The 12,483-nt window shown below is 44.0% G+C and overlaps 1 protein-coding gene across 3 annotated transcripts in view; it reads right to left on the bottom strand.

The window, feature by feature from the left end:
- The window catches only part of LOC123752332 (uncharacterized), a 32,546-nt gene extending 22,746 nt beyond the window's left edge, over window positions 1-9,800 (bottom strand). The window contains exon 1 of one of the 3 annotated variants that reach the window (XR_011229938.1): window positions 9,196-9,799. Coding sequence is in view for 2 of the 3 variants with exons in the window: in XM_069333300.1 (XP_069189401.1) it covers window positions 9,196-9,265 (70 nt within the window). In the remaining variant the exon portion in view is untranslated. Of the gene's footprint in view, window positions 1-9,195 lie in introns of all 3 variants that reach the window. The other 2 variants (XM_069333300.1, XM_069333298.1) reach the window with 2 other exon arrangements.
- Window positions 9,801-12,483: the final 2,683 nt, after the last annotated feature.

Here is a 12,483-nt window from a genome sequence, read left to right as displayed (position 1 = left end):
CATCTTTCTCGATGATGACTATGGGCTCACCATAGCCCGTGCTACGAGAAACTTATAACACTGTGATGTATCGTGATACGTGATGTATCAATTCACTATTTTTCAGCATTCACTTAAGATGTACTGGCAGGGACAATTTTTCGAATTATTCTTCACTTAATGCAACGACTTTTCCCACATTATAATTTTCCTTAGAGTATGCACTGTGCGTTTAAGACTGTGTAACCTAGCCTATTGGACTAGTTTCATCTACTACTACTACTACTAACCCATTCTATTTTTCTTATGCTGAGAAAGGTCTTTCTAACATTAGTGATTCATTAATGTCCAGTTTCCATCAGTGTCTCCTCGTTCTGTTGTTCCCCACTTTGAAAATTTCTTCTTTTGTCTATTTTGCAAATTATTTTGGAGATTGTAAACGTCGTTAACACGTCCCCCCATATTCTTTCTCCCTTTCAGTGTGGCGACTTCCAATTTTTTCAGCTTTTCCTGGTCGCTCAGTTCCCTCGAATCACGGAACTTCCATATCATTAGGCAAAATTGTAATTTTGTCAATAAAGATGTTAATAATAATACATATGTTTTTGTTTTTCATGTGGAAGTTACATACCCACATTTATAATCTTCATAATTAAGAGTGGATCTCTGATAGATTGCGCTTAGAAAGTTGTCAAAGTGCCTGAATTTCATCTGGCCATTCCGTAGGCTTATGTCGCCAACCCTATTCTGCTAATGCGTGCCTCTTGTAGGCGGGTAGAAATAGCCTAAGCTACTCTATCCCTTTGAGATGTATTTCTTGCTTATCTCAATAAACATACTTGAACTTGTGCCTCTTGCGTTAGACTTGGCGTTATGGCTACTCCCAGGTCTCTCTCTCCTTTGCTGATGTTTGAAGTTGCACCCCTTTCATTCTGTGCTGTTTCTAGGTGGGCTTCTTACTCCTATTGCTATCCTCACACTTTGTGTTTGTCTGGGTTGAAGTTCCAATGCCATATCTCAGATGATCTCTGGGGTATGTTTAGGGTATTATGCATTGAGAGTCGGCTCTCTTCTGATTCTCAGTTATTAGTTTTACGTCATTAAGATGTGATATGCATTTATTGGGTACCAAAAAAAACATTAAGGTCCAAAATAAATTAGTTATTAATAAATTTTGGAGTGAAACCCTGAAATATTCCAGAACACCTAAGTTCATCCACATAAGCCTACTCATTAACGGACCAGTGTAATATTTAATCGGATCCATTACCTTAATTTGTATTAATACTTAATAAGCCAATACCTCACTTCCCTAATATGGCTACTTCATTAATTTCCACTTGATGGCTGAATGCTTAAAATTTACTCATTTTAATACTCGATGCTTTAAAATTGATTGGCATCTCGCAAATGATTAAAAAAAATGGCCATGGTATTTTATATCGGCAGTCTTTCCTTCTGCATTAATTCTGCTTTTGATAATCTTAAATAGCAAGTTCGATACTGAATTACTCTTCTTTATTAGCCAATTCATTTTCCAAAATGTCTTCTAAAAAATATTCTGCACGTGCAGTATTTACTGTGACCATGTTTGATAATTTTTCCAACTGTCACAACCCTTGATCGGGGAAGGTGGGAGGAGGCCTGGTCGAGGACCAGGCCGCGGGTACGCTAAGCCCCGAAATCATCCCTTGCACCCTTACTATTTATCCCTTACTGTTAGTGAGGATTTTGTTTTTATTAGAGGCCCACATAGCCTTGTCGTGAATGAGTTTGGACTCCCTCTTTAAATACCTTGATTGTGGTCCGGCCTTATTTGTTTGCTAGTATAAGTTTGTTTTTTATTATTATTGTTTTCTACCACAGACGTGGCCACACATTCACAATGCTAATCAACATATATACATTTTCTTGTCCTCCATGGACAGAGTTAGAGATCTGTTAAACATATAGTTCAATGATTTATGATCAACCACAGAGAGTGATTGTAGTGCTTTTAAAATGTTAATCTATCCTACAAACATAAATACACAGATTTACATCTGTACTACATAAACAGTATTCGAGGTGTATTTTTACATAGTGTCATTAATGTGCGTTTACAAAGGTGAAATGCAATTCTGACCAGCTGTATACACACACACACATGTGTGTGTAATATTATATATATATATATATATATATATATATATATATATATATATATATATATATATATTATAATGTCTCTCCTAAGTTGACAGTGTAAGATAGCTGCTATAGAAACTAGTGTGTTATTAAGCACACTGAAGGTGATTAAGATACTTTTACAAGCTCAGGTTATAGTCACATCACATAGGTAGGAGGTTCCCAGGGAACCACTTAATAACCATGACGAGGCTGCGTACTGTGGTGTAAAACTGTGTCTGGTGTGACTGTAAACCATAAGTGTTTACGAGGAAGGTGTGGAGCCCCTCATGCTGCCTCCCGTCCGTTAGTGACTGCTCAGGATGTGGGTGGTGCCGACCCCACACTATAACCCCCCTTGTGCCCTTCACCACCCACCCTAACTGATGAATGACCTACACGGTTGGATGAGGATATGTGGGTGAAGGCTTGTATGAGTGTGTGTGTGGGTAGGTGAAGGGATAGATGGTGTGTGAGTGAAGGTATAGATGGTGTGTGTGTGTGTGGGTGAAGGGATTGATGGTGTGTGTGTGTGGGGGTGAAGGGATAGATGGTGTGTGTGTGAAGAGATAGATGGTGTGTGTGTGGGGTTGAAGGGATAGACGAGGGTGTGTGGGGTGAATGGATCGATAAGAATTATGACAAACACACACTCAATTTTGTTTTCTTTCATATATCAAAGAAGAAACTAGTGGAATTAAGTGGAACATTCTATACCTTGATTGTAGCTAAGGCTTTGACACTGCTTCACGGAAGACATTATAAAGTTAGAGGAGCATGTTACTGAGGGGAAGAGAAAGTTCGCGAGTGTTCATACTTTATTGGATTATGAATGGTTATTGTACAGGAAACAGTGTGTTAGTATAAATGGGAGTTATGTCCGAGTTGAAAACCGATGTAACTGGGAGTTTCCCAAGGCTGTGTGTTGGATCCATTGTTGTTTACTATATACACGATTAAGAAAAGATCAAGCAGCAACATTTGCAAAATTATAGACATAAAAATATGGCGGGAAATAAATTGAGAAGATTCACTATAGCTATGACGATCTAGATTGACTTTTAAAATAAGATGAGAGATTGGTATATGGCCTTAAATATTGAAAATGTAGAGTTCTGAGCGTCTGGCTGGCCCGCTAAGATAATCATAAGTTATGAGATATAAACTGGACATTGATGGAGGTGAAATCAACAAATCTTAATGCAAAAAAGAGATCTGTCATGAATAGTATGAATTTATTTCTAGAAGCGTTAGCAACAAGACATCCAATGTTTTGATAAACCTGATAATATTCTACAAAACCAAGAAGACTTCCGAACTCCTTATCAAAAACAGCCCGAAGCCGACGGAGAACCCTCTACAGCAGTCAAGCGTTGTATACATGTACACTTGCCCCCACGAAGGATGTAACCTTCAATGTAAGTACATAGGTATGACGTCGACCAAGCTGACGAGGCGTTTGACATGCCATCTTCAATCTGGTGCCCCTAGGAATCACATGAGACAAGCCCATGACATTACTCTAACAAGAGAAATGTTGAACAAGAATACTTGCATAATAGACAAAACCCAAGATTCAAGAAGATTACAAATTCTTGAGGCAATTCACATAAGAATAGAGCGACCTACCATGAACACCCAAATCACGGAACTATTTACTCTACCCACCATGAGAGTAAGGACAAGACAAGAACATATCGATGCCAACACAGAAGACAATGTCCAACATAACAGGCCAATTACACTGGATTAATCTTTGTGTTTAGATAGGAGATGCCTCGTATGGGCCAATAAGCCTTCTGCAGCCCCTATGTTTATCCCTTATGTATCCCCCCATGTTTTCACCTTCATTGTATTATCACCTGACCTAATGCGGGTATAAAATCAACTAGTATTGTAAGATCTGTTCACTTGAGAATGAACCATGGAGGTTCGAAACGTCGTGCAAATTATACAAATAAGTGTAATACACTCTATAGTAAATCACTTCTTTTTTTTACCTTAAAAGTACGAAAATGAGTTTTGGAGAACTCCTATTTCAATTAAGCCCTGATGCTAAGAAAATAGTTAGAGGGATAGAAGCCCTAAACCAGAAAATAATAAATATATATATATATATATATATATATATATATATATATATATATATATATATATATATATATGGACAGGGTTCGAGGTCTGTTAAATATATAGTTCAGTAATTTATTGAACAATTACGAAAGGTGATTGCAGAGCGTTTAAAATGCTAATCTAACATATATGCATAGATTTAAGTCTAACATAAGCAGTGTTCTTTTACATAATGTGATTAATTAAAAAAACATACCTCGAACACTTTACACTGTTTATGAGTTGGGTGTAGGTGATGGGTGAGTGAGTGGGAGATGAGTGAGAGAGTGGGAGATGAGCGTGAGAGTTGGAGGTGAGAGTGTGTGATTGGTGAGAGTGAGTGGGTGATGGGCGAGAATGGGTGGATGGGTTTGTGAAGCACCAGAGGGAGGCTAACGGAGCTGGTAGAAGCGGCCCTGTTAAGCTGAGGTGCGGAATGTTTGTGGCGACCCCCCTGACTGTTCTTACTCATACAGTCTCGTCCAGTGACTAACACGTACAACTAATACTCAGACACTCACTCTCACAAGGGGGTATGTGGCTGAGTGAACAGCACTTGGAAGTCGTAATCTTAAGGTATGGTGGAAAACAAATGGGCAGTTTCTTTCACCCTGTTGCCCCTGTTAACTAGCAATAAATAGGTACCTAGGGGGTTAGACAATTGTTACAGGCTGCTTCCTGTACTCACCTAGTTGACATACTGTCCCGTTTTCTGTTTTGGGTTCTCTGGTGAGTTAGGATAAGGGCACTTCAATACCACAGGTTTTTTTGTACGTTGGGAACCTTAGGAGGACGGGCTGGAGAAATAGCGGAAAAGGATTAACGAGAGCCCGAAAGTTCTGAATCAGACCCCTCGTTGATTAATTTGATTAATATTTGTACAATTTACCTGTACACCTTGTACTGAATATTACTTGTAATGGATGTAACAGAAGGCTGCTTGTACTGTAACTGCAAGACCTAAGTACAACATATTACACACTGGAGTAACACATTAGATATGAGTCATAGACGTTGTGGACGACCCACAACAATTTGCCCTAAATGTACTCAAAAACGCTTTTGTTGTTTTTAATTACTCTTGTCATTGTTACACCCTAGCTTTCACTGCGATAATAGTAATCGACAATCTACGTCTATATTTAGTTTGTGATTGGTCACGTTAAATTCTTTGCCCATATTGAAGTGGTTTACTTTTAAATTGTTGGTTCTTCCACACAATCATACGTAGCCTAAACTACAAATTGGATTCCAAGAATTTCAGCAATGCCATAGTGATAGGCTCCAACTGATTACACACTCACAAATTTATAACACGCTCTTCCCCCCTCCCCACACACACACACACACAGGTGTAGGGAGCAGGAGGCCAGATACAAGGTATCATCTGGGAGAGGAAATTCTTCAGGAGTCAGAGAAAGAAAAAGACTTGGGGTTGATATCACGCCAGACCTGTCTCCTGCAGCACATATCAAGAGGATAACATCAGCGGCATATGCCAGGCTGGCCAACATACGAACGGCATTCAGAAACTTGTGTAAAGAATCATTCAGAACTTTGTATACTGTACCACATATGTCAGGCCAATCCTGGAGTATGCAGCCCCAGCATGGAGTCCATATGATAAAACTAAACTGGAAAAAGGTTCAAAGGTTTGCTACCAGACTAGTACCCGAGCTGAGAGGTATGAGCTACGAGGAGAGACTACGGGAATTAAACCTCACTTCGCTGGAAGACAGAAGAGTTAGGGGGGACATGATCACCACATTCAAGATTCTGAAGGGATTTGATAGGGTAGATAAAGACAGGTTATTTAACACAAGGGACACACGCACAAGGGGACACAGGTGGAAACTGAGTGCCCAAATGAGCCACAGAGATATTAGAAAGAACATTTTTAGTGTCAGAGTGGTTGACAAATGGAATGCATTAGGAAGTGATGCGGTGGAGGCTGACTCCATACACAGTTTCAAGTGTAGATATGATAGAGCCCAATAGGCTCAGGAATCTGTACACCTGTTGATTGACGGTCGAGAGGCGGGACCAAAGAGCCAGAGCTCAACCCCCGCAAACACAACTAGGTGAGTACACACACACACACACACACACTAAACAAGCCACGGAGGCGTAAATACAAAAAGTACCTATGATGACCAAATTACACATCAGAAGATGAAGAGACGACGACGTTTCGGTCCGTCATGAACCATTATCAAGTCAATAGTGGTCCTGGACGGACCATAACGTCGTCTCTTTATCTTCTGGTGTGTGGTTTGGCCACCATATCTTCAGCCACGTTATTGTGACTCGTCGTCTACAAAAAGTTGCTAGAATTTAATCCCAATAGATGTAAAGCAGTAGGGAGTGAATGGGACAATGCCCGGAGGCAGACCCCAGCCGCGGGTAGTGTCTGGGAGGCAGACCCACCCGCGGGTAGTGTCTGGGAGGCAGACCCACCCGCGGGTAGTGTCTGGGAGGCAGACCCAGCCGCGGGTAGTGCCCGGGAGGCAGACCCAGCCGCGGGTAGTGCCCGGGAGGCAGACCCAGCCGCGGGTAGTGCCCGGGAGGCAGACCCAGCCGCGGGTAGTGTCTGGGAGGCAGACCCACCCGCGGGTAGTGTCTGGGAGGCAGACCCAGCCGCGGGTAGTGTCTGGGAGGCAGACCCAGCCGCGGGTAGTGCCCGGGAGGCAGACCCAGCCGCGGGTAGTGCCCGGGAGGCAGACCCAGCCGCGGGTAGTGCCCGGGAGGCAGACCCAGCCGCGGGTAGTGTCCGGGAGGCAGACCCAGCCGCGGGTAGTGTCTGGGAGGCAGACCCACCCGCGGGTAGTGTCTGGGAGGCAGACCCACCCGCGGGTAGTGTCTGGGAGGCAGACCCAGCCGCGGGTAGTGCCCGGGAGGCAGACCCAGCCGCGGGTAGTGCCCGGGAGGCAGACCCAGCCGCGGGTAGTGCCCGGGAGGCAGACCCAGCCGCGGGTAGTGTCTGGGAGGCAGACCCACCCGCGGGTAGTGTCTGGGAGGCAGACCCAGCCGCGGGTAGTGTCTGGGAGGCAGACCCAGCCGCGGGTAGTGCCCGGGAGGCAGACCCAGCCGCGGGTAGTGCCCGGGAGGCAGACCCAGCCGCGGGTAGTGCCCGGGAGGCAGACCCAGCCGCGGGTAGTGTCTGGGAGGCAGACCCAGCCGCGGGTAGTGTCTGGGAGGCAGACCCAGCCGCGGGTAGTGTCTGGGAGGCAGACCCAGCCGCGGGTAGTGCCCGGGAGGCAGACCCAGCCGCGGGTAGTGCCCGGGAGGCAGACCCAGCCGCGGGTAGTGCCCGGGAGGCAGACCCAGCCGCGGGTAGTGTCTGGGAGGCAGACCCACCCGCGGGTAGTGTCTGGGAGGCAGACCCAGCCGCGGGTAGTGTCTGGGAGGCAGACCCAGCCGCGGGTAGTGCCCGGGAGGCAGACCCAGCCGCGGGTAGTGCCCGGGAGGCAGACCCAGCCGCGGGTAGTGCCCGGGAGGCAGACCCAGCCGCGGGTAGTGTCTGGGAGGCAGACCCAGCCGCGGGTAGTGTCTGGGAGGCAGACCCAGCCGCGGGTAGTGTCTGGGAGGCAGACCCAGCCGCGGGTAGTGTCTGGGAGGCAGACCCAGCCGCGGGTAGTGTCTGGGAGGCAGACCCAGCCGCGGGTAGTGTCTGGGAGGCAGACCCAGCCGCGGGTAGTGTCTGGGAGGCAGAGCAGCAGCCAGACAGGTAACACAGAACACGACCGGAAGTGCAGCAGAGAGCTGCCAGGTGACGCAGTCCGCTTCCTCTACCCGCCCTTTATGTCTGCTCTCACGTGAACCTTTATCCAACCTTCACTTTTCCCTCTTACACAGCAGAGAGGGACAGGCACGAAGTTCTGGATAAAGACGGTTACGGAAACAGGAAGTACAAGAGAGGGAGAGGAACTAACACACAGCAAGAGGGAGACCGGAAGTAGGTGGATTGGGAAGTTATGTTGGGATGAGAGCGGAAGGGCAGGACAAGGAAGAGGGAATGGAGGAAAGGAGATAAGAGATGGAAGAATAAAGCGGGATGGGAGGGAGAGATGGAAGAAAATGAGAGGTGGGAAAGAGACGAAGAAATGAGAGGTGGGGGAGAGAGAGGGAAGAAAAGGAGCGGTGGAAGAGACAGAGATGGAAATGGAGGGGTGGAAGAGAGATGGAAGAAAAGGTGGGGTGGGAGATGGAAGGAAAGGAGGAGATGGGATAGAACGAGGGAAAGGGAGTCATTCCCAAGTAAAGGGCAGCGAGCAGGTCTGCCTGTGAAGCACTTCAATAGTCACTTACACTCCAACAACTGACCCCCATCCAAACAAAGCAAGCATAACAAATATATACTTACCCACAGTAGACTCCCCTTATTTTTTTTTAGTTTAATTCACATATTATGTACACCAAATTCATTCTGAGTGGCATTGATAAAGGCTACAGTTGTACACAAAGGGCTCCATATTTGAAGTTAAATATAGTTGCAGCAGCAGCGCTAGTTACAGTTTATCTGGTCAATGCTTTGCTAAGCTAATTTTGGGGTTAAGTTCCCGATAAGAAGTTATCAGGGAAAGCGCCAAGCCATTACGACTATATAGCACTTGGAAGGGATCAGGATAAGGATTTGGGATGGGCTAGGGGCAAGGAATGGTGCCCAACCACTTGGACGGTCGGGGATTGAACGCCGACCTGTATGAAGCGAGACCGTCACTCTACCGTCCAGCCCAAGTGGCTGAAAGGAAAGATATGGCTTTTTTTTCCGAACTGACATGGCTGGATACCTGAACTTGGCCAGTTTTCCCTGTAAAGAATATCTAGAAGATTCAACTCGTTAGTGTTATTTTATATCGCTGTCAGCTATTCGTGTTGACTACAAGTTTATTAGTGTTATGTATGCTGCAGTTATGTTATAAATAGAGGAAGACTTACCGTAGCTAGCGGCACTGAGAAGAACAGCAACAAGTGCCAACCACCTGACGGAGCCGCCCCCACACACCATAGTGGACCGCGTGTTACTCCTCCCCGCGGGGTGTTCAACTGACGTGTTCACCTCGCCAGGCTACAGGTGAACGCTGTACACCATGGCCACCCGGCAACCCTTAAGTCTGCCTATACTCTCCTGGGTGATGTCAGTCGGGGGGAAATGTATCGCCAGTCTCTTGCTAATTGACACGTTTTACGAATTCATTCTAGCAGGAAGTAACGCGGTGCACAGCGTTCAGAAATATACTAGACCGGAGCACATGTTCACGAGGGAGGACCCAACACCAACCTTCACTACACAATGGAGCATTTAACCATATAATAATAATATCAAGTAACTGGAAAAACGATCCTCCGAGGGCCCTCAAATCTTAGTCGTGGTTGAATAAAATGCCTCACTAGTATCCATTTAGAGCTGTTTAAGAGGATAACGTGGCTGGTGCTCTTGACGTAGAGGCAGTTGAGGAAGGAACACAAGTGAGTCACAGACGGCCAGGGAGCACAACGACCCGCCGCCCTCGCTGCCACCCGCTGACTGAGGCGCCCCGGGGCTCTTGTGGTCAACACACCCTCAGTTGCCAGCCATGCTTTTCTCTTCCTCATAGTCTCAACTCATTCGTCTACAGTATCATCAACTAACTAGATTTAATAGTCCCTATGTCTTATGATCAATTTAGTTTGTAAGTTATTTTTAATTAGAAGTGATTTTTTATTCGTATTGCAGTAAAATCGTAAACTTGTTGTACATCCCCATGTCATAGACCCAGGAATAAGCGTCGCCATGACAACCTTTTGAGGTGCCATGTTGGTCATTATTCAATTTTGCTTGCATTTATATACTTTCTTAATGAGTGTCTTATATAAATATGCTATATATCATCTGCCTTGGTCATTTCTGCTTGTGGACCATAAGTACACCAAACTTTCTATGTATAGTGTATAGTCCCCCTGGGAACGCTCCGGAGGACGGACAGGGACGCCACACATTCTCTTAAATTTGGCGCCGTATTTTAGACCCAGAAAGAAAGATAAGAAAGTTAAAATATTCACTACTGGTTTTTCGTTTGTCTTGAACTATATTCAGGCAAAACGTACGCTTGCTGGTTGGCCAGTAAGCTTTTGTGGTGGTCTTAAACAACCTTGAAACCAAAAACCTGTCCTTAGTGCTTCCGTCAACAGGTGGCAACACCGACACCACGTTTTCTGAACAAATATTAATTTCTAATGTCTGGTATTTACAAACAAAATACTTTTCGACGAAATAGTTGAATTTTGTAACTAGCTCATCAAGATTGTAACTTGCTTAGCTAAATGAAATGTGGGGTTCAGTCCCTGAGCCCATTATGTGCCTCTGTAACCCTTTCCACTGCCGCCCACAAGATGGGTAATGGGGTGCATCATAAATGAACTAAACTAAACTAACCACGAAATATGAACAGTCCTCGGCACAGCCAAATATCCCGTTCGAGGATGATTGTAACCTCTCCCCAGCCGCCCACTGTATGTGTTAATTTTGTGAAAGAGAAAACATGAATTTCCTTGAACATTATTAAGATACAAAGTCGTTCTATGCCTGTTTAAGAAGTCAAATAAAAACAAAGGACTCGGTATGACCCTTAAAAGATGAGACTAACCAAGTAATAATGCACGAAAACGGGAAGCAAACACACTGCTCAATAAATACTTTACATCAGCGTTCCGTTCAGACATCCCACTACCCACACAAATGTTTGAAGGAGATGAAGAGAATGAATATATATATATATATATATATATATATATATATATATATATATATATATATATATATATATATATATATATATATATATATATATATAATTAAGGAATAGACCCACAACGTGCGACATAATCAGGACGAACACTGACAAACTAAAAGACTTAAAAGTCCCAGGTGTGGATGGAATTCAAGCCAAAGTTATCAAGGAACTAGCACAGGAACTATGACTACCGCTGAAATTGCTTTTCAGTAAATATATTGACCAAGGGATAGTTCCCATAAATTGGAAATATGAAAATGACACCATTATTTAAAAAAAAAATTGCAGAAAGAGCTGAGCAGAAAACTACCATCCGATCATACATCTGCAAGCTCATGTATGGAGAGAATCCTAAGGGATGGAATCATTCATCATATCCCAGTGAACAATGTAAAATCAACTCAACATGGGTTGGTTAAAAATAGATCCCGCCTTACAAACCTGTTTACATTTTTGGAAAACAGTAATCAGCTACTTAGCCAAAGGATTTCCTGTCGATGTAGTATACGTGGATTTTGCTACAGCCTTTGACAAGGTACCACATGAAAGACTAGCAAGAAAATTACAAACACATGGAATAAATGGTAGAATACTAGAATGGATAAAACAATGCTTAAAACAAAGAAAGCAGAGTTTTGTTTAATGGGAATGAATCTGACTGGAGAAATGTAGTACCACAGGGGTCCATTTTAGGGTAAACCCCTTTTTTGCCATATACATCAATGACATAAATGAGAATATTACAAACCATATCATTAAATTTGCGGAGGACACAAAGGCTTACGGTAAAGTGGGAAGTAAAAATTGTATTAAAGCCTTATAAAGAGATCTACGTGAACTCCACAAATAGTCAGAAGATTGGCAAATACTTTTTTAATATAGAGTAATGCAAAACTATGCCCGTGAGGGACTAGCAACCCACGTCACAACTTCCATATTTACAACATTACCTTACAGCATATCGATGAAGAAACGAACCTTGGAGACAGAATCCACCATTCGCCTTAAGTGTCACAAGAGGCTGGACCAGCTGTAAAGAAAGATAACCAAACCCTTGGAATAATCAAGCGTACCTTTGACTTTAAGGAAAAGAAGGTAGTGATTCAATTGTATAAATCTCTGGTGCATGGATTACTGTACTGATGCTTGGAGACCTAATCTTCAGAAGGACAACGCTGTTTTGGAGAATGTACAACACCGGGCGACAAAAAATCCAGAACTAAGTCAACTCTCGGACCAGGAACGGTTGGACCACTGGGCTAACAACACTACGATCCAGGCGTGACAAGACTGATCTCATTTAATCCTATAAAATACGGAACAATTTGGAGTATGATGTTCCAAAAAATTTCATCAAAAGGTCAGAAGTAACATAAACAAGGAGCAACGGTTTCAAGCTCAACAAGCAACAAATTACTGTACGACTAAAAACTGGTGATGGCTTTTCACCCAC

This window comes from Procambarus clarkii, chromosome 29 (assembly GCF_040958095.1).
Source record: "Procambarus clarkii isolate CNS0578487 chromosome 29, FALCON_Pclarkii_2.0, whole genome shotgun sequence".
NCBI classification, from domain to species: Eukaryota; Metazoa; Arthropoda; class Malacostraca; order Decapoda; family Cambaridae; genus Procambarus; species Procambarus clarkii.
This window is presented reverse-complemented; position numbering and strand designations above follow the sequence as displayed.